At 46.0% G+C, this 22675-nt stretch overlaps 1 protein-coding gene across 4 annotated transcripts; it reads right to left on the minus strand.

Moving 5' to 3' along the window:
* Nucleotides 1–429: 429 nt before the first annotated feature.
* LOC150038981 (proton-activated chloride channel) lies at nt 430–22189 on the minus strand. 4 transcript variants are annotated; one of them, XM_090328103.1, is made up of 8 exons: nt 22044–22174; nt 18942–19029; nt 9928–10137; nt 8588–8739; nt 7726–7868; nt 6578–6722; nt 3387–3494; nt 430–1610 (listed from the first exon to the last, which is right to left on the minus strand). In XM_090328103.1, exons 1-8 carry the CDS (start codon nt 22077–22079, stop codon nt 1449–1451), a joined length of 1044 nt encoding a protein of 347 aa, XP_090184229.1. In that variant the 5' UTR covers nt 22080–22174; the 3' UTR covers nt 430–1448. The 4 variants fall into 4 exon arrangements, with proteins under 4 accessions (XP_090184229.1, XP_090184231.1, XP_090184230.1 ...); XM_090328105.1 differs by having other exon boundaries at nt 703–1610; nt 22089–22189; XM_090328104.1 differs by lacking the exon at nt 9928–10137 and having other exon boundaries at nt 703–1610.
* Nucleotides 22190–22675: the final 486 nt, after the last annotated feature.

Raw genomic sequence — 22675 nt, forward strand, 5'->3', positions numbered from 1 at the left:
GTCTGAACACTGTCCTTGGACTTTCTCAAGGCTAGAGCTCTACCACTTGAGTCACAGCACCACTTCCAGCTTTTTCTCTCTATATATGGTATGGAGGAATTGAACCCGGATCTTTGTGCATGCTAAGCAAGCATTCTACCACTAGGCCAAACTCCTGGCCCCTTAATGTCAGTTTTTAGAGTTGGCTTTGAATTTGAGACTGCAGAGCAACCTAGGCTAAAATTGGAATTCCCACACTTTTTTAGGAACAGAAAGATAGCAGGGAACATATCTTTATGCAAGTTCACTTAGTAACTATTTCTTGCTGATAAGTTCAATAGGAGATTTAAAAAATGTCCAACTGAGTTGCTGTATTTGGAAGATCTTAAAAGTTGATCGTGAATCCCAGAAACACTAAGATGCCCTTTTTGGATGCAACAAGCATGTGAATAATTTAAAACAGGAAATAATTTTTATTACCAACCTTCAGCTCTCTAGGTGGGTGCGCTGGGACATTATGTTAACCAGATTCTTCTCTGGGGATGGTATGTTCATCATCCTGGTGTGAACTGACACACCCAGCTTACCTTCCCTGGAGGCAAGGATGACAAGTGTCATGTCCATCTGTGTTGAACTCTGACCACCATTTGTTTATGGAGATCACGACATGATAATATTGATGCCCATTGGCTTAGCAGATATTCATACTGGCATACCCATTCCTTTTCTATCAACTCAACTTTTATTTACCTGTTAATGAAATCAAAATACACTGAATAGGCACCTACTATATACATACATCTGTATTCGTGATTTTGGGTGTTATAATCACTAAACTTACGGACACTGAACAGAGATCCTAGCCAGAGAACTAGGTAGCTACTTAGTCCACAAGAAATGCAATCACCAGTTTCAAATAACTGTTAAAGTCTCATTTACTATTTAACAAGTTAGAGAGCTTGTCAGAGCCTGGGCAGCACTGAGAGATTGTGCCCAAGTTTTTAAGGGTTTTGCCTTTCTTTGTTGTATATGGTGTAGTGTCCACCCACACATCTCAACAGTTAGGATTTTTAGTAAGAACTACACTTCCATCTCTCCACTTTAAAAACTTCAAGGAAAAGCCGAAAGCAGAAGTGGAGTCCTAACTGTCCCCCACTGGAGCCTAACTATACAGTGAACCAAATAAGGAAGAAAGGCCTGTCTTCCACAAACCCTGCTCAAGACATCAGACAGCTCTGTAAAACATTCATTCATAATTTAAATACTTAAATAGCTTCCAGGTTATCCATTGGATCTTTTCCATTAGGCTTGAAACAGTCCCTTCCTGCTAGAAGTTCCAGTCTGATAGGCTGTTCCTTCCATAAGGCCCCTCCCTTCAAGTGAGTACAGGGTTGCTGGTGGCTCCATGATCCACACAGGCATGAGGAGGACTTGTATTACAGTAGCAGTCTGTAGGGATCCACGTGACTTCAGCTTATGTGATTCGTAGGTTGGCCTCTTCTTTTAAGGTATCGCTTTCTAATTTTGATCATCCACTTCACACTCAGTTTGGCAAACTCTGCTGCTTTAAATAATGCCAGGAAGGCTCCACAGAGAAGTGCAATTGTGTTCCAAGGATTAGCTGTGATTATCTGTGAAACAGAAGCAAACAGGGTTACTGGGTTGCTTTAATCTTAATTCTTTTCTAGCTTTTTGCTGGTTAACTAGAAGTCTCATGGACTTTCCTGCTTGGCTTCAAACCACAATACTAAGACCTCAGCCCCTTGAGTAACTAGGAGCACAGGCATAGCCACCCACACATAGCTTAATCTTAATTCTTAAATCACACACTATTATTACTGTCCTTCCTAGACTAAGGGACTAAACAAAAAACACCAGGGTTCTAAAACTCATACTTCAAACCACATTTAATGTTCACAGCTCGTCAGAGGAAAAAAAACTAACCCCTATATAATAAAGTGACTAATGAAAAAAAATTTTTTTCAAAAAATCTGTAAAAATAAGACTCACAGCTATAATCCTAGGACCAAGGTTCAAAAGTAGCCCAAGCAGAAAACTGAGACTCTGTCTCCAAAAAAAAAAAACAACCAAAAGCTAGGCTGGAGGCATCATTCAACTGGTAGAGTTGACAAAAAAAAAGCCAAGTGAGAGTACAACCTCAGTGTGTAAGCTCCAATACCTGCACACAGCACACACAAATCCAATATTGAACTTAAATATTTGTGACCTAATCCAATGATAAGTAACTCTGATTTAAGTAAACTTTCCCCAAACTATACCCAGTCCACATGAAGGTTGGTTCCTCTTTTCTCCCATCTCACTTTGTCTCCTCACAAACTCACCCCATGAGCTCCTCCAGGCATCTGCTCACTGCCCTGCCTGGGGTACTGTCCTCCTGTGTGGATGTCCTAATCCTCGAAGCTCAGTGTTCCCCTGACCACTCAGACAGAAACCGTCTTGGTATTAGTCATTTCAACATTAGACTGCTCCTCAAAGGAGGAGCATGTGTTAAGGCAGAAGAATTCTACTAGATTTCTGGATTCCCAAGGTAAAAGTGAGGATATCTGTAAAGCCCTGTTCTAGTGGGGTGACCTGAGTAGTATGAGCCTCTGTGTTCACATATGAAAAATGGCTGTTACCACCCCCTATCACTCAGGATCACTCAGAACACACCTAGAAGAGGGGGCTCTGTCTACATGGCCATAATAGACTAAATTCAGTATCTTACCACACTTGACACACTTCAACTACAATCCTTCCACTACACGTATCCCTCAGCACAGACTTATCATCATAACAGCATTGTTACATCCATTTCACAAACTCCTTCCTCGGAGTTGAAGCGTAAAGGTTTGAGCTTTGAAACTTCTGGCTGGAAGTCCTGAACATGTAAAGACCTTTCATGATCATGTAAATGCCAGTTGTTAGATCTGAAACAGGCTTGGGGGGATAGTGTGCCAATAATGTTCCTTGAGCAAAGCTGCTCTATTTCTCCTTCCAGTCTCAGAAGGTAGCATTACTTGATGACAAGTATTTGTACTTTTCTGTTCCTGTTTACCACCCACCGAGAACCACTGAAGAATGACTTTTACTGAAAATCTATATAACTAAATCTATATAAATGCTTTCTACTTCTAAATAACTACTCTGTGCTAAGCACTACTAGATCCCAGATAAAGGATAAACCCAGTGATATCTTTGCCTTCCCAAAACAGTACTCTAATGATGAAGATCACTCTAGTGGGGAGAAATAAACACAAATTACATGTAACATGCAATGCCATAAATGCCAAGTGTTTTATGCTTTAAGAGAGGATGAGGAGAGCCAGTTAAAACTTATCCTGCAAGGATTGGTCAAAAGGCATCACAATAGGGAATTTGCTCTACAACTCTTAAATCATACTCACATCTTGGACTTTCTGTATGAAAGGATCTTTCCACTCGAAGACCACAAAGAACAGCTGAATGCTTTTCTCAGCAGCTGGCCTCTGGTCATTGTAGTTAACCACACTGGTCTGGAGGCAGAGGAGAGAAAGTTACCACCTCTGGATCCTCCCTTGACTGGGGCCCAGAAAGGAGACAACAAGAAAAGATCTTAGACCTCAGCTCTCTGGATCCAGTCTTTCAGAAAAAAGGCAAAACTTTTTTTGTGGATCATGGGGCTTGAACTCTGGGTCTAGGCACTGTACCTGAGATTTTCAGCTCAAGGCTACTGCCCTATCCTTAGGCCTGGGCATTGTCCCTAAGCTCTTCAGCTCAAGACTACTGCCCTACTCTTGAGCCACAGCCCTACCTCCCAGTTTTTAGTGTTTAATTGGAGATAAGTGTCTCACGGACTTTTGGACTTTGGTACCCGCGCTGGGCTGGCTTTGTACTGCGATCCTCAGATCTCCACCTCCTGAGTAGCTAGGATTACAGGTATGAGCCATGCACCCGGCTAAGGTAAAATTCTTCTACACAAAATCTTAAATAGAGAGCCAAGGCTTTACCATGGTTTCCCTAGTTCTTTGAGGAATCAGAATTGGTGGTTTCAGATTGTCACCAAAATCTATCATCTGGTGCTCACATTATTTGTACTCACAAGTCGAAGTAAACTGCCATGTCAGACTCACAAACGCAATAAGATATCCCAAATTTCAAAGTTAGAGCTAAGAGTTCCAATCTTTCAGATCTACTGGGATAAAGCACAGCCTCAAATCCACACAGCAAGACATTCCTTTAAGTATTTGGTGGGCCTGCAGAGTGATATCTGGATATCAAGTACTGTGTGGCATAATGGAAAGCAGAAATTGTCCAGAGGCAGCTGGGTTTGCCCAGCTCAGACATGTAGGCACACTACCTGATCCTAGCCTCAACCTTGCCACCTGGCAAGTGGCATAAAATGTCTGCCTCACTGCAACATAGTCAGGATCAAATGAAATAACCTATTGCGAGAGCATGGTGTCAAGACATTGTTCACAAGAGTTTAGGGATGCTGCCAAAAGACTTTCAATTTAGATAATAAAAGGCATTAAAAAAAATTCTTATTCATGGGCCAGGAGTTTGGCCTAGTGGTAGAGTGCTTGCCTAGCATGCACAAAGACCTGGGTTCAATTCCTTGGTACCACATACATAGAAAAAAAGCCGGAAGTGGTTCTGTGGCTCAAGTGGTAGAGCTCTAGCCTTGAGAAAGACCAAGGACAGTGTTCAGGCCCTAAGTTCAAGCCCAGACTGGCAAAAAAAAAAATTCATTCATGGGCTGGGAATGTGGCTTAGCAGTAGAGTACCTGCCCAGTATGCATGAAGCTCTGGGTTCAGTTCCTCAGTACCACATAAACAGAAAAGGCTGCAAGTGCCAGTGTGGCTCAAGTGGCAGAGTGTTAGTCTTGAGCAAAAGAAGCCTCAAGACTGACCACCTCCCCCCCCCAAAATTCTCATTCAGCCAGGTGCCAGTGGCTCAGCCTGTAATCCAAGCCACTCTGGAGACTAAGATCTGGGAATCATGACTCCAAGCCATGCAGGACAGGAAAGTCCATGAGACCCTTATCTCCAATTAACCACCAAAAGCCAAAGTGGACCTGGGGCTCAAGTGATAGCCTTGAACACAAAAGGTCAGAGAGAGCTCCCAGGCCTTGAATTCAAGCCCCAGGGCCAATATGAAGAAGAGGAAGGGGAAGGGGAAGAAGGAGGAGAAGGAAGAGGAAAAGAAGAAGAAGAAACAATCCTCATTTATAGGCTCACTGAGGTTTTCACCTCTAGTTTTAGATGACAGTGCCAACAGGAGAGCTGGGGCCATCCCTCATTGTGTGGTGAAGAAACACCTCCCTGGGGCCAGAAGAGATCCTGAGGTAGAGTGTAAAGTGAAAGTCCCAATGACAGGTAATTTATCAAATAAAGAATGTTTTTTAAGGACCTACTGCCAGGAGTTTTCACTTAAGTCAGGGGAAATAGCTTCTTCCTTCAATAGTATATAAGCCAGGAGACAAAAGGAGTTTCAAGACTGACCCATAACAGTCTCCAACCCCATCAGTGCATTCACTTCTGGAGTAGACCCTTCCATCCCAATCTAGACCTATCCTACAGCTGGCCCTCAGAGGAGCCCACATGGACCCTCCAAGGAGGAACAGAGGCCAAGATCCTTGGTGTAACACACAATCAGCCTCTCTGGGTGGATAGGAGGGCAGAGAACCACAGCTAGGTAGAAACCTAAGGCAACCAGGGTCATTACTCCTGTTTTGACAACCACCACTTGCTCAAATCTCCTTTATCCCCACCAGCAGGCCTTGTGCCACAGTCCCCTCCTGGGGAGAACCACAGCCAGAAAGTCCCTTCTACACCTCCTGGTCCCATCGTCAGCAACCTCCTGGCTCCAGCCCTAACATACCTCCTGACTGGACCCCAGCATACCTCTTAGTGACCCCAACATACATCCTGTTGACCCTAGCATACCTGCTGACTCTAGGATAGTGGGCTGAAAGCTTTTGGATCAGACTTTGATAATAAAAAAATACCCAGTTTAAATTTATAATTTTATGACTGATAGAACATATAGTCAACAGAATATTAAAAGGGAAAGTAAAGTGACAAGTGATATAATGCCAGCTTAACAAACAGGCTGAGCAAGCTGAAGGTCCTGTGTTCAAACCCTAGTACTACCAGGAAAGAGACAGGAGAGGGAGAGGAGAGAGGGAGTAGAGGAGACAGGAAGGAAAGGAGAATGAAAGAAAAGTATACACCAAAAGAATACTAGTGTCCTCCTGCTGCATGCCAGTGAATCATCACGCAGGACTGCAATACCACTGTCTGGTCTCCTGCGAATACATTGGCTCTACAGCCACAAGCCACACAGCACTGCTGGTCTGGGTGATGAGGTCAAGTCACTGTGAACTCCACACACGCAGTCTGTGAGAACTAGACACCTAGAAGGAAAATGCCACCAGAAGAGCACTCTTCCCAGACATATGAAGCCCTCACCAAGTTCTTCTCCCCTCCTGAAGGATTACTCGCCCTTGAGGACCGAGGACCTAATGGAAGGACTCTTACTGCAAAACTTCCCTCCACTTCACACAAACTTGAGGAAAAGTACCAGTTGTTCTAAAGCAAACCCAGGGCCACTCACCTCTTGCCGAAATTCTACTGCCTCCCGTCCATCCTCCTCCTTGGTCTCCACCAGTGACATCTTGACCCAGGTGCGGAAGCCCCCAGAGAACTTCCAGCTGGAGTAGGCACTCTCACAGGCCTGCATGAAGCCTGCCCTGTCTTGGCTTGGAGGGCAGGAAGAAGAAAGGTCCAGGTAAATCTAGGCCTGACAGCAGGGGCCAAAAACAACTAAATGCAAATTCCCTTGTCTCAAGCTAGTTTTCTTGCTGGCACAACAAGAATGCCATCTATTCCCTGCATCCTCTCCAAATTCAGTTGCCTTTGTGGGGCTGATCATTAGTCAAGAGCAAAAGCAAAACCCCACCCTGTCTGGTCTCCCTGCCCCTGTCACTGAGACTGGTCTTTGCTTCCTGTGTGGAGGAGTCCCAGAGCTCAGTGGAACCTGGTAGGGATACACAGAAGATGCTAGGATGCTTTCTAGCCTGGCACAGTGGTTCACACCTGGAATCCTAGCTACTCAAGAGGCTAAGATCTGAGGAACGCAGTTCAAAGCCAGCCAGGGCACTAAAGTCCATGAGACGCTTATCCCCAATTTACCACCAGAAAACTCAAAGTGGCGCTGTGACTCAGGGGGTAGGGCGGTAGCCTTGAGCTGAAGAGCTCAGGGACAACGCCCATGCCCATAGTTTCAAGTCCCACAACCAAAAAAAGACGATGCTCTCTTTCTAATAAGCACTGTGGGCTCCAGTGATGGCATCACCCACAGCAGGGTATGGAACAGACAGGAACTTTATGATGGCCAGGGACAGATATCACCATAAGTAAAGACCAGAGCAGCTGATGGGACCTGCACTGTCATATACAAACACCCTGAGCCCTCAGTAAGGTGCAAGTGGCTGGGGAGACAAGGCTCCGTGGACCAGACCAAGTGATCTGTCCTGAGCAGTGCCGCAGGCATGGAGCACAAACACGCTCCACAGCAGGTGTGCTTAACTGCCGTGACTTTAATGGACCCAGCTCATGCCAGCCTTCCTCCCCTAGGCCAGTGAGCCATCAGCCCCACTGCTTCCCAGCCCCCGGGCCTAAGTCATTAGCGTGGAGATAAGCAAGGCTGGAAAAATGTCAAAATACAACACAGCAGAATCACTGTGAGCTCTGGAAGGCCACCTCTGCAGGAACTCCTGGAAAGAGGAGAAGAGGAGGTAATCGATAGCACTGAAGTCCTCATTGCTCTGATTCAGACGGAACTGGAGGAAGACTAGCTCCCGCTTCTTTACTTCCCGGGGGCCCCGGACAATCAGGGCAGATTTCTGTAGGGACACAAAGGCCAGAGTCTCAGTCCCAGAAATCTAGTGGTTCCTCAACCCTTGCCAAGGACACAGAGGCTTCAGGCTCTAAAAGCACAAGCACAGACTAGTGCCTACAGCAGTCTCCAGTGACTACTGCCAGACCCTCCTGCCCAAGGATGCAGGTGAGCCAACTTGCTCAGCCCTTGGTAAATCTTGGCACAGTGCTTAAAGCCAAGCTGGGTGTGATGCATCCTCCGCCACTCTATAACTGATGGAAGCTTAGTTTTGAGAAGGGCCTTGCTAATTTTGCCCAGGATAGCGTACAGCCAAGATCTTCCTATCTCTACTTCCTGAGTTTTCCTGTATGTAGTCACTTCACTTTTCACATCTTTTACACTTAAATACTTAAAGCCCTCTCTGGTTCTCCTTTATCTGAAGCTAAATTCAGGCACAAAGCCACTATATACACCTGCTCCTGACTCTAACGCAGTCAAGGAAGGGACTCAAGTCATTATATCACAAAGCCCCACCCCTCTGCGCTGCCACTTTGCACCAAAGGGTCTCATGCCACCTTCAACAAGCCCTGACATCAGTCAGCTGAGGACAAGACCTCACTGACCTTTCTGAGCCAGCCATGGCACAGTGGACATCTGCCCAGTGACTGAGTACTCATGACAACAGTAAGCAGAAGAGAATAGGGACACATGGGCCCAGACCCAGCTGAAGAAGATGGGCATTACCATGGTCTGGTTGGAGAAGGGGTGCGTGTAATTGATCCTCTGAGTAGTGCAGTTGATGTCGCTGGGCTGGCCAGGACTGGTCAGTGGGGGAATGACTTCATAATGGTGCTTACAGCTGATCAGTTGGGCCTGACCAGGGTACAGGGCAATACCTGAGATGCAAACAGAAAAGCAAATGTCAGAAATCAATCTTTGCCACACCTGAAACTACCACACACCTCCTAATAATCTAGATTCCAGACACTCTTACTGATTGCCAAGAAGGGAGGAAAAATGACTTGGAGGGCACTTTTATTGACATCAGTACCCCTCAGCAAGCCCCACCTGGCCTGGAACACAGACTCCTGTACCCACAGAGAAGCACTCTGCCACCTCTTACAGCACTGAGTCCAGTGTGGACTTGCTGGTGGGGGGTATGGAGAGATTGTCTCTGAGCTGTGGAAATACTAGAACTCATTCTGTCTCCTGTACCCATTCTGCCGGGAGCTCCAAGTATATGGGTCATAACCTGAGGGTCCTGGCCTCTGTCAACCCAACCACCTGAGATGAGGATTCATTCTGACCTCATAGGCCAAAGTGCTTGAGCAGCACCAGCATCAGACCAGCAGAGTTCAGGGTATGAGGCACCCACAGAGAGACAGAGCAGACATACAGAAAGGACAAATGGGAGAGAAAGACCAGTGGACAAGCTGGGACCATCACACTGTGCTACGCTGTCAGGGAGGCTCAGGCAGAGGGAGTCCGGACTCAAACTCTAATTTATGAGCAGGCCATCCTGAGGGTCACTAGAGCAGCCTGTGAACAGAGCAGGTGACTCTTACCATACAGGCAGGGCCTGGGCCATGGGGCAGAGCTTGGGCCACAGCCAGGGGGTCCACTATGGCAGAGGCAACCTCCCACTCAGGTGTCTGGACACACAAATGGGGCAAGAAAGAGCCAAAAGTGTCCTGCAGAGCTGCTAATTCCTTTGAATGGCTCTTCTTGATTCACACTTTTCCTCTTTGGTCTCTGGCTTCATCTAGGCTACTCTCCTTTCTCCAGAAGTATCTCCCTCACTCTCATCCCTGTTCCTGCTCTTGCTGCTTACTGCTCCTTCCCCTCCTCATACAAATACTGCCTACCTCATGCTTTTCAAAGCCTAGTTTCAATGCATCTTTCTTCCTGGCCCTCCTACCCAACCCAATGCTACCAGAACCCCCTAAACTCCACACACGTTTTATGGGGACTGATGATGGCCCCAAGTGTAGGTATGAGCACCCAGCATGGTGCTGGCAGCTTGGGGCAGACATGCCAGCTGAGGCCCCAACTGTGAGCCCGACACCTGGTCCAGCAGGCTCTACCTGGTGCATCATAGCGATCCACCTCCTTGTAAGACACGGACATGACAGGGTGCTTGAGCTTTTCACGAAAGTCTGTGATGGTCTGGTAGACCAGGAAGACTGCTACAGCCATGAGCAGCAGGTAGATGAAGATGAGCAGGACAGAGAAGACGTTCTTCAGGCAGGCCTTGCTGAAGCGGATGCTGCTAGAGGCAGACTCACTGTCCAGACCTGGCAACAAGATACCAGACTGTGACCTTGAGCTCAGAGGCAGGGAGTAGCCAAAGACAGCCAGCAGCCTCCAGGTCCTCACCTGTCTTATCAGACCTCCATGCACCAGGCCTTCCACCACATCCGAATCACAGCGCAAAGAACCTGGAGACATTCACTGCCCACCCACCCACTGTCCAGGTGCTGGGCTGAAGAGTGTCTATGGTGTTTCCCCTCTACAGAGATAGGCAGTTATAACCCAACATGTGAGTTGACCCCAACCTGCATCCTCCCTTCCCCAACCCTCGCCAAGGAGCAGAGCTTCTTATTCTTATGTGTTCTAGCAAGGCTTAGAGACAGATGCCCGTTCTGGACACTATCCCCACAGCTAATGCCCAACTCATCCTTCAGGTTTCACTTAAAGAGACAAGTTCCCAAGAGAGCCTTCTCCAATGAGAACTTTCTCAGAGTATCTTTCCTCCTGGTCCCTATACTTCATCCCATGGCAGTCCTCCAGGGGTATTACTTTATCATCCCTCTAGATTACAAGTTCCATGAGGGTAAGGGCAAGGCCAGTCTCATTTATAACTGAACTTTAGGCTTCACTGTGCCTGAACATAGCAGGTTTGTGTACTTACATGGTATCTGATTAAACACATTTAATGTCATTCTTACAACAGGTCTGCCCCCATCTCACAAACTACCCCAAAGCTAGGATGCTTTTATGGTCTATACAATGTCATTCCATCTCAAGTTCCTATGTTGAAGCCCAATAACCTACAATGTGATTGTAGTAGAGACTAGGCCTTAGAGAAGCTAATGTGAGTTCATGAAATGAGGCTCTGACCCAAGAGGACTAGTGTCATCAGAAGAAGAAAAAGACACCAGAATGTATGTACATAGAGAAAAGGCCATATGAGACAATGAGACAGTGGCCCTCCACCTAAATATTAAAATTCTAGTTGTTAATAATTTAATGATAAAAAAGATCTGAGCTGTGTACTAGTAATTCATACCTGTAATCTTAACTACTTGGGAGGCAGAGCTCAGAAGACTGCAAGTCAAGGTCGATCCAGATAAAAAGTGTGCAAGATTCCATCTCAACAGAAAAAGTTGGGTTTGATCACAGTCAAATTCCTGCCATCCTGGCTACTACAGGAAGTATAAATATGAGAACACGGGTCTGACTGGCTTGAAATAAAAGCCAGTCCCTATCTCAGTTAAGGGGGTAGAGGGGGGAGACTGGAGATATGGCTCAAAAGACAGAGTAGCTACCTACCAAGTGTGATACCCTGAATTCAAACTGAAAATAAAACTGAGGGCCGAGAGCGTGGACTAGCAGTAGAGCACTCACCTAGCATGCACAAAGCCCTGGGTTCGATTCCTCTGTACCACATACACAGAAAAAGCCAGAAGTGGCTCTGTGACTCAAGTGGCAGAGCACTAGCCTTGAGCAAAAAGTATCCAAGGACAGTGCCCAGGACCTGAGTTCAAGCCCCAGGACTAGAGAGAGATGGGGGGGATATGGATTGACATAATGTAAGTTATACCGAGTAGAGAAGTATGGGGCATTTTTAAAGGCAATCTAAATATTATACCCAAACAAAATACTGTAACATGAACAATGAATGACATCTATGACAGTCAGGTAAATCTGTCCTGAAATGTGCTGCCTTTGTGATGACTTTGGAAGGAAAACAGGTAACATTGCACCCCACATATTCTTAGAATTTCTGGAAGCAACAATTTAGGATGTGATCAAAAGCTTCCTTATAACAACATCACGGGTTTGTCTGGACCCTGACCAAGTGACGCCTCTGCTATACTCCTGAAGCCAAGTTTCTTCTGGGACCTCAGGCAGACATAAGACAGACATAAAAGCTGTGAAATTACTTACAAACCACGTTTCCTGCAGAGAATATCCAGTTCTGAAACTAGATACCATCGTGTTTTGCCATTTAAGAAGCCACTGAAAACATTCACAAACAAGTTTGGATATGGTTATGTTTTTATGTGGATATTTGTTGTCATTTCTCTTGAATATCAATCCAAGAGTGGAATTCTGGCTATAATTATTTGGATCCTAAATGGGTTGAAGACTTGCCCCCTAGCATGACTCTATTTGAAGATGGTGGGAAGCTTGGGAGGTGGATATAGTTGGAGAGTTTCTGGTCCTTGGAGGTGTACACATGAAAGAGAGTACAGGACCCCAGGCCCTTCCTTCTCCCATTCTTTGTTTCCTCATCATCAGATAAATAGGCTTCTTTTGCCACCAGTTCCTGCCTTAAGGTCTGGCCTGAGCCCAGGCTCAAAAGCAACTGGAACAACTGGTTATGGATTAAGTACACCAAAATATTCAGCCAAATTCACCATTTTCTCTGTATGAGCTGTTTCTTCTCAGAGACTGCCAGATCATTTTCCACAGCTGCTGCACCATTCTGAAGTCCCACCAACCCTATCTGGGAGTTCAGATATCTACATCCTCCCCAACTCATCACTGTCCATCTTTTTTATTACAGTTTTCTTAGTGCATGTTGAACTGCTACTATCTTTCTGAAGCTTACACTTCCATTTCCTTGATGACTAATGGCCTTGAGTATCTTCTGGTTACTTTTATATCTCCTTTAAGAGCAGTGTTTATTCAGATGCTTGGCTATGTTTAATTTTTACTGAATTGTAAGAGTTCCTTATATTTTCTAAACACAAATCCCTTAACACATACATGGTTTACAAATAGTTTCTCCTTTCCTGAAGGCTGTCTTTTTCATTTCCTTGATAGTGTCCTTTAATGTACAAAGATTTAAAAAAAATTTTTTTTGGCCAGTCTGGGCTTGAGCTCAAGGCCTGAGCACTGTCCTGGGACTTTCTCAAGGCCAGAGCTCTACCACTTGAGCTTCAGCACCACTTCCAGCTTTTTTCTGTGTATGTGGTAATGAGGAATTGAACCCGGGTCTTCATGCATGCCAGGCAAGCACTCTATCAGTAGGCCAAACTCCTGGCTCCAAGATTTTAACTATTAAAACATGAAATTTATTACTTTTCTTTTTTGGTTTGCTTATCTTAGTCTATTTTGACTGTTATATATAGTTGTTCCCATGGAGATTGTTGGTAAAAACCTTATTAGCCAAGCTTTTCCCTCAATTTAATTAACAGTTTCAATATAGTAAACTGCTTATCAACTAGCATGTCTGGTATCATTTCTCCTTGAAAAGAAGACAAACTGGTTGTGCACCTTTTGACAGAGATGAAAATAACAGCCAGAAGCATTTAGCACATTGTGATATGGTATTATTTACCTCAGAAAAATCAAGCTGGGTTATCAATCCTTAACTTGTCTGAGTACTTACTTACCTTGACTCTCTGCTGCAGAATGCTCAGCACAGGTATCTCTGTCCTGTCCTACCACCTCTAGATCCTCCACTCAATTCCTTCAGCTCCCAGGCTTTTTATCTCTTCCCCCTCTCCCCCAGCTTGCCACCCTACCTGCTCTCCCTCCACCTGTCTGTATGGTCTGCCCCAGGATCACTCCCATTTGCTCAATCTACCCCCACTGCTCTTCAGTCTTGCGGCTCTGCCAGTCTCTGGGTCCCTCCACATAAGTATGTCATCAGTAAAACAACACATAAGCTCCACCTGCTCTGTAGTCTCCCCTCAGCCGCCTTTCCGCTGACCTAGCCTCTAAATGGAAGGTGCTTCCTTCTGCCTTCTCCCTTCTCCCACATCAAAAGAGCAGCCATATCCATCTTCCTAAAATTCTTACCTGCCTCCTTTTCTGCTCCCCAACTCTCATACCCTCTCTAAACTGACCCAAGTCTGTCTCTGCTTGTTAATGGTTCCATGGTACCACCCACTGTCTCTCAAGGGTCCTGTTTTTATTCCCACCTCTAGACAGTCACTGGGGGAGGCCATCTTTCCTCCTCATCAATCCCTTTTCTTTTCTTTGTCCGTTGTGGGGCTTGAACTCAGGGCCTGGGCACTGTCCCTGAGCTCTTTTGCTTAAAGCTATCACTCTACCACTTTGATCCACAGCACCAATTCCAGTTTTCTGACGGTTAATTGGAGATCCAAGCCTCACAGACTTTCCTTCCAGGGCTGGTTTTAAACTGTGATCTCAGCCTCCTGAGTAGCTATGAGCCACCAGTGTCTGGCTAGCCTCTTCTTTATCATCTATATGCCACCATCCTTTCACATCAATCTTCACCAGCCTCTTCCCTCATTTCTGAAATGTCTGGTTCAACCACGTTTGTCCTTCATCCACCCTAGTTGGCTCAGCTATCTCCCTACTCCATACTCCAGCTTCCCCCTCTCAGGTACAACATGCCTGGGGGACCTACACTGGGCACTGGAGATAGAACATGGAGGGGGAAAAAAAGGCAACCCAGTCCCTCTAGAATTGAGGAACAGGTGAAGGGTTGACAGCAATTAAAGAATTATACTCAGTGGCCAAATGCTACTGGCTCACACTGATAAGCCTAGCTACTCAGGATGCTGAAATCTGAAGACTGCAGTTTGAAGCCAGCCCAAAAAGAAAACATGAGACACTTTTCTCCAAGTACCCAGCAAAAAGCCAAGAAAGGGCTCAACCAGCCCTGTGAGAAAAAGCTAGGAGATAGCACCCAGGCCCTGAGCTCAAGATCCAATACCAGCACAAATACATGAATAAATGAATCATACTCAGTACTGCAACCTCTCAACTGTGCTCCAGGCGACAAAAGAAAACATGAGATCCAGGAGCTCAGAAGAAAGAATAGGTTCTTTGGGCACTCTGTCCTCTCTCTCAGCATGTCCTTACTTACTGTAAGTAGACCGTGACTCACTTACCTCTTGGACTTAGCACATGGAATAACAGATAAAGGACTCTAAGTGTACGTTCGAGAGCAAGGAGGCTCAGGAGAGGCAGACTCTCATCCAGGAGCAACAGTCAGTACAGACCCCTGAACACTGAGAGGCAGCAATGGAAACAAGTTCCAGCCCTGCAACTCATTAGCACTAAGATGTCACAGGTGCTTCAGGTTCTCCCGCTGAACCAGGATTAACCATCTCCCTCCCAGAGTGGCTGTGAAGGTGATGGGACAAAATGTATATATAACAGCATCCTCAAGCCAGGTGCTTGTCAGTGGCTCAGGCCTGGAATCCTAGCTATTTAAGAGGGTAAGATCTGAGGATCATAGTTGGAAGTCGACCCAGGAAGGAAAATCTGTGAGACTCTTATCTCTAACTACCAAAAAGCCTGAAATGGAGCTGTGTCTCAAGTGGTAGAGTAGTAACTTTGAGCAGAAAAAGCTAAAGAGGACAGTATCCAGACCCTGAGTTCAAGCCTCAGAACTGGCATTTTACTCATTTATCAGAAAGAATATTATGTCTTTTGGAGGGAAATGGATATACCTAGAACAAACCATGCTAAGTGAAGTAAGCAGGAGCAGAGAGACAAACAGCACATGTTTTCTTTCATATGTGGAAATAAGATTTAAAATACAACAATGTATAACATATAGAGGGTTCAATGCATTTATACACAAACCAACTGACTAAAGGATGGTATACTACGGGGAGAACCCAAAGACATGACTAAACAACTGAAGTACTGTTTATCAAAAAGAATAGCAGGATGTAGAAACACATCTAGGGGGAAAGCACAGGAGTGGAAGAAGAAGGGTGAGCAAATGCAGTCGTGATATTGAATGTACACTAAGTAAAAAAGAACTATGTAACCTGTAGGTAAGGACAGGATGGGGAAAATAGGGGAAAACAAAGGAAGGGATGACAATGACCAAGAAGCACTGTACTCATAACCTGACTTATGAAATTATAAACCCTTTGTACAACTACTTAATAATAATATAAAAAAGACATCTTCCAAAATGGTGGCTGCTATCATCATTATCATTTTTTTCTTATTTGAAGTCTCAGAGGCAATAAATAACCATCAAAAACTGTATTATATGTGGGCCAAGTCACCACTGAGACTAGACAACAATATTTTGAGACTTGGGTTTTAGGTAGCCTAGAAGGAGACAACTTATCTAAAGGGTTGAAAGTTTCTGCACAACATAAGCAAGTAATCACAATGGAGAGACAACCTACAGAAGGGCTGAAAAAGTATTTGCAAGCTATACATACAAGACAAAGATTTCAATAGTAAAAAAAATCTGATTATAACAACTCAATAGCAAAAAAAATCAGATTATAAAGATTCAAACAGAATTTCTCCAAAGGAAAACCTACAAATGGCTACCAGACATATGAAAAGGAACTCAGTACCAGCCTCCAGAGAAATGCAAATCAGAACCATGATGCATGGCTCACCCAGTTAGAATGATTACAGTCAAAAAGACAAGAAATAATCATAGCAAGATGTGAAGAAAATGAAACTCATGCATACACTGTTGGTAGGAATGTAAATTAGTACAACCATTACAAAGAAGCAAAAGGTGGTCGCTTAAAAAACTAAAAACAGGGGCTGCTGGGAGTTTGGCCTAGTGTTGGAATGCTTGCCTAGCATGCAGGAAGACCCAGGTTCAATTCCATGGTAACACATACACAGAAAAAATCTGGAAATGGTACTGTGGCTCAAGTGATGGAGCTCTAGTCTTGAGAAAGCCCTAGTGCTCAGGCCCTGAGCTCAAGCCCGAGGATAGGCAAAAAAAAAGAAAGAAAGAAAATCAGGGCCCAGGAGCGTAGCCTACTGGTAGAGTGCTCACTTAGCATGCACAAAGCCATGGGTTCAATTCCACAGTACCACATACTTGGAAAAAGCTGGATGTGGTGCTGGGGCTCAAGTGGCAGAGCATTATCCTTGAGTAAAAAGTATCCAAGGACAGTGCCCAAGCCCTGAGTTCAAGCCCCAGGACTGGCAAAAAGATTAAAAATTAAAAATAGAGGACTGGGAAGGTGGCTTAGTGGTAGAGTGCTTGACTTACATGCAAGAAGCCCTAGGTTCAATTCCTCAGTGTCACATACAGACATAGCCGAGTGACACTGTGGTTCCAGTAGTAACACACTATCTTTGAGTAAAAGAAGCTCAGGGAGCCAGGCCCTGGTGGCTCATATCTGTAATCCTAGTTACTCAGGAGGCTGAGATCTGAGGATAGCAGTTCAAAGCCAGTCAGGGCATAAAAGTCCATGAGACTCTTTAATTAACCACTAGAAAACTAGAAGTGGTGTTGTGGCTCAAGTGGTAGAGTTCAGAGAAAGTGCCCAAGCCCAGAGTTCAATCTCCATGACCAGCCAAAAAAAAAAAAAAGAAGACTGAGGCTTCACCTAACTCATTCACCTAATAATTCCCTATTTACTGAATGCACAGGTAGGATGAACAACTAGGTTTGATCCCATGGGGCTTCACCATAGTGAAGTAACAAGACAGGAAGGCACAGTACCTTTCCGTCAACAACAGCTGTAAAGGAATGTGCTGCCTAACTACAGACATTGTTAGAAGGTAGACAGTCAGAGAAGGTTTTATACAAAAAAAAATGATCAGCTGACAGCTGAAGAACTTCTATGATTAACAAGATGAATAAAGAGCATTCCAAGCAAAGAATAAAACAAAATGTGGCTCAGAGCCAGTGGTTCATACCTGTAATCCTAGCCACTCAGCTACCTAGAATGCAGAGCTAATCATCTAGGCAACTAGGATACCTACATCTGAGTTCACAGGAAATCTTGGGGATAGAGATGTGATCGCAAGTGATGTAAAGCTGACTTAGGCAGGGAGACAGACCTAGGTGAGATCACCTACTAAAGAGAGAAGAAACCAGCCAGGTGCGGCTGCTCACGTCTGTAATCCTAGCTACTCAGGAGGCTGAGATCTGAGGATCAGAGTTCAAAGCCAGCCCAGGCACTAAAGACCATGAGACTCTTCAATTAACCACTAGAAAACCAGAAGTGGCATTGCAGCTCAAGGGGTAGGGTGGTAGCCTTGAGCTGAAGAGCTCAAGGACAGCACTGAGGCCCACAGTTCAAGCCCCATAACTGAGAGAGAGACAGAGAGAAAGACAGACAGAGCGAGAAAGACAGAGAGAACCTACAGCAGATATTTTATATCCAAGAGGGTAATTGCAAAGGAGTCTAAAAACAGCGGCTTGAGAAGTGGTACTTCATGGAAACTAAGGAAGCGTGTGTGTCTAGAGGAAGTAGTCAACTGTGTGAAACATAGCCACAGGTCATAACTGAAAGGCTGAGACTATAAGATGACACAGGACAGGCCCTTGCTTCTTTCAGCTAGGCAGCAGTACTGGAGAAGACTATTATCAGGAAGCTGTGGCCTATGAGGACTTTTCTCAAAGGGCTGTAGTAACTGCTTGGGTGATCAGAGGCCTACTTGCTAGCATTTTCTTAGGGAGGAAGAATAGAGACCCAAAGCATTTGCCATTGTTTCCTAAGGCCTTACCTTAGGGACTTGCCTCAAAAAAAGCAAACCCTTAGCTGAGCAGCCGTGGCTCACACCTGAAATCCTGACTACTCAGGAGATGGAGAGCTGAGGATCATAATTCAAAGCCAACCTGGGTAGAAAAGCCCATAGTCTCTTATTTCTAATTAATCACAAAAAGCAGAGCTACAGCTCCAGTGGTAAAGTACTAGCCTTGAGTACAAAAGTTCAGGGACAGTGCCCAGGCCCAGAGTTCAACCTCCAAGACAGTCAAAAGTAGGGGCAAACCTCAGCCCTAAGACCTCTGTCCCATGACTGATTAAATATGTATGGCTTTAGAACTGGGTCAGTACCCGAGATCCTATACAGGATGCAAAGTGAAAGAGGCCCTTCTACTCCCACAGCTAGCATTGGGCATGGATGATAGCGCTCCCAACTCCCCAGCTCCAAATCCACTTACCTGGTAAGGCACTTGGACCTTGGACTTTGTCTGTCTCCTTGTCTGCCTGCTCTGAATTCTCAATCACTTGTTCCAACTCCTCACTCAGCTAAAAGGAGAAGCAAAGCAGGTAGATCAGCTACACCAAGTTTGCTTTTCTAGGCTAAAATAAAAAAAGCAGAAGCTGATACTCAACTGTCATTAAAAAATTACATATTATATACACACATATATATATGATGTAGTATATGATGTAGTATATAGATCAAGACAACAGAGCCTTGAAATTCAAAGAACTTCCTTCCTTAGATAGGCCTGCTTATAACAAAGTGTCTCTCAGCTAGCTTCTGGTAGACAGCAGTCCTTGCAGTTCCTTGTCTTGTGGATGCATCTGATTTCAGATCTCTGCCTTTATCTTCACAAGGCATTCTTCCTGTGTCTATGTTCATTGCACAGTCATCTTTTTAGGGGTATGAGTTGTGCTGGAGAGGGGGCTATCATACTCAGGACAACGTTGTCAAACTTAGTACACTTGAAGTAATCCTATTTCTTAGTATGAGAATTACACTTCAATGTGTCATTTTAGGACACACAATCCAACCCATTACACCTCCCACGACCACAGAGCCAACAAAAGACAAAGCTGAGTCAACTCCAAGTTGGTCTAGTTTCAAAGCCTATGGTCTTAACCACTTCCTAAAGGAAGAGAAAATGGCTTAATCTGCTGAGAGAGAAAAGGGAAGAGCGAAGCCCACATCGGCACTGCTAGGGACTCTGGCCAAAGTCTATTTACTTGTTCCCACTTGTTCTAGGAATGGCCAAATGAAGCGGGAAGGGTATCCAGGCAACCTCAACATCACTACATCCATACTCTCAACTGTCTACTGGGGAAGTCGTGCCACTGAAAAATGCAGAGAGAACAGAATGATAATCAATAATCTCCACAGGACTAGGAAGGAGGGCAGAGGAGGTCACAGTTTGAAGGATGAGCTGTCCATGAACTGAAAGGGAAGGAAGAGAGGGAAGATTCTCAAGTGTTTATTTAGGCTCAAGTGTCATTGCTTACAGTTTCAAAGCATTTGAACTAAAGCTCACTCCCAGAAAACTTGAGCTAAAGACAGTTGGGGGGCAGGGGGAGAAGCTAGGCCTGGTGGCTCACACCTGTAATCCTAGCTACACAGGAGGCTGAGTTCTGAAAATCAGTTCAAAGCCAGCCCTGGCAGGAAAATCCATAAGAATCTTACCTCCAATTAACCACCAAAAAGCCAGAGGTAGAGCTGTGGCTCAACTGGTAGAGTGTACAAACATCTCTTGTAGAGCTGTGGGTATGGCTCAGTGCTATCAAGCCACCTGGCAAGTGCAAAGCCTTCAGTTCAAATCCCAGTATTGTCTTTTAAACAAATAGTAATACTAATACTATAGCCAGACAAAACCTGACTCTTTAGTACAAAAGAGAAGACATTCAAATGGAAGAGGGCTGGGAGGCTGGAGAAGGCATCATAAGAGACAGGCCACTGGTGGGAAACACACAAAGAGGGCCTCCAAGGTCTTCCTGGCCAAGGAGAGAAAAGGATGTTATCCTGAAGAGACCAAAGTTCTTTGAGTCAATCCCCTGACCCAGGTGGTAACACTGTCACAGCCAGTTCTTTTCCTACTAGCAGCGTCGAGGCCATCTCCTTACCTGCCCTGGCCAGATTATCAATATGCTCAAATCTCCCCTCAGCAGACACCAAACACAGAGCAACCTCCACTCTAGAAATGATCCAGGCCAGAAAGATACAAGGCGATCCCTAAGCAGTATTCCTGGCACTGCAGAACAAGTTTCTGAAGAAAGCAAAAGAGGGGTCCTTCCAGTGCCTTCTACTATGAGAATGACTCCTAGGAGCAACTGATACTGCCTGTCACTTTAACCCTGCAATATTTTAATAAATATTTCATGATCTCTACTAGATAAGGAGATGCTGCAAGCTATGTGTGAGAAAGACATAGCCCTATTAAGCTAGGGCCCTCAAAGCTCCCTAAGATGCAGGATTGCCACTATCCTGTTATACCCTAAACAGTCACAAGCTCACCCCAGTTCTGAGCTAGGCACTTTCTGTGGATGCCGAACTCAGGATCTCACACTTGCTAGGCAAGCACTCACTCTTTATCAGACCCTACCAGTTACTTACGGGTGAATTTCCAGGGTGACAAGAGCCTACGTGAGTGGGGAGCTAACCATGATAATGAAAGGCAAGATGCAGAGCAGTGCAGAACTCGGAAGGCCTGTTGGGAAGTTTGGGCCACTCTGGACAGACAGGACAACAAGTCTGCAAAGCAGGAGAACTCAGGATCCCAAGCATCCCAGGGAGATGTGGAAACATAGTATCACCCTCGGGTGGCTTGGAGCTGACTCAGGGACACAGACCGCAAGTGTGAGGATGGGGAACTGCCTGATGAAGACAAATGGAAGGGGGCGGCGGTGGAGGAGGACTGAAGAGGAAAATTACCCGTGCTTAGGGAGGGGGAGGTGTAGCAGAGGGAGGGGAAGTGGGGGGGAAGGGAGGTGCAGTTTTACTAACCAGAGGAGCCAGGGGGAGACTACTCTGAAGTGAACGGCGGGAGGCCCACAGACAAGACAAAGAACCAACTGGAAAGCGATGGTTACAGACTCGCAGGGAAAGGGACCGAGAAGCACGAGGCGCCACTACGCCGGTCAGAGCACTTTTTTTTTTTCAAAGTTAACAGGCCACCAAGGCAAGAGGCAATAAAGGGAGGAAGGAGGGAAGGAGGGAAAGAGAAACACGGGGGGGGGGGGGGGGTCCCGGTCTGGAAGCGGCCCGCGGAAGCCGCGCGGCCCGGGCTGGCGGGGGTGCGGCCCGCGCTGCCACCCGTTGCTAAGCGCCGCGCCCGCCCCGCGCCGCCCACCCGGCCGGGCGCCGTCAATCATTCACCTGCCGGCCACGCCTCCCGGGCTCCATCCCTGAATCAACCCTCGCCGACGCCCCCCGCCCCAGCCCCCGCTGACTTCCATCCGCACCCGAGACCCTCCACGGACGCACTCACCATCACCCGCCCACCCCGCCCGGGACCCCGGCCCTGCACCTCACAGGTCTGTCCCCAGACTTTCCCACTCCCTCCTACCTCCTGGTAGGATGTGGAGAGTTCCTGCCGGATCATGGTACTGACCAGAGCTAAGCCGCACCTGAGCCCTCTACGGCCCCGGAAGCGCCTCAGGCGCCCCGCGGGGATTTGCCGGCTCCACTGAGCGAGACTGGCTTCGAGCGGCGTCGGGGAGACCAGGCGTGGCGGCGCTCTGCGCATGCACCGCGTCTGCCGCCACCGCCGGGGCCGCCAAAGGCACGTTGGGAAATGTAGTTCTGGCCTTCCGGGGCCGAGCCACTGCTGCTCTTATTTCTTCTTGCATGTCTCTAAGTCTCTCACTTCCTCCCTCTGTTGAAGCGAAAAGAACGGACAAAACGAACGCAAAGTGGAAAAAGGGGGCCGAGTCAGCTGGATAGCAGAGCTTTAATCCATAACTACAAGAGGAAGTTTAGCCTTACTGTGAATAATAGAAATACAGAGATAAATGTCTAGAAAGCACTTTATTTATATATAAAAAAAAGTACTGACATGCACGTGATGTCCTCAATCATGCAACAGGAACATCTTTTCCCCTATTTTACAAGAAACTGAGATGCCTTGTTTCCAGAGGGATAGGAGAACAGCGGTGATCAAGGGAAGATGATTTCATCCAGTAATAGACTTCTAGGGTC

This window comes from Megascapheus bottae, unplaced genomic scaffold (assembly GCF_031878675.1).
Source record: "Megascapheus bottae isolate mThoBot1 unplaced genomic scaffold, mThoBot2.hap1 H_1, whole genome shotgun sequence".
NCBI classification, from domain to species: Eukaryota; Metazoa; Chordata; class Mammalia; order Rodentia; family Geomyidae; genus Megascapheus; species Megascapheus bottae.

What these genes read in the sequence shown, in the direction of transcription:
- LOC150038981 (XM_090328103.1), bottom strand. Translation starts at nt 22,079, where the DNA reads ATGATCCGGCAGGAACTCTCCACATCCTACCAGGAG. An exon ending in AGGTCCAAGTGCCTTACCAG is followed by an intron (nt 10,138 to 18,941) that starts GTAAGTGGATTT and finishes TCTTGTTGCCAG; the next exon opens with GTCTGGACAGTGAGTCTGCC. An exon ending in CAGTAGAATTTCGGCAAGAG is followed by an intron (nt 3,495 to 6,577) that starts GTGAGTGGCCCT and finishes CTCTGCCTCCAG; the next exon opens with ACCAGTGTGGTTAACTACAA.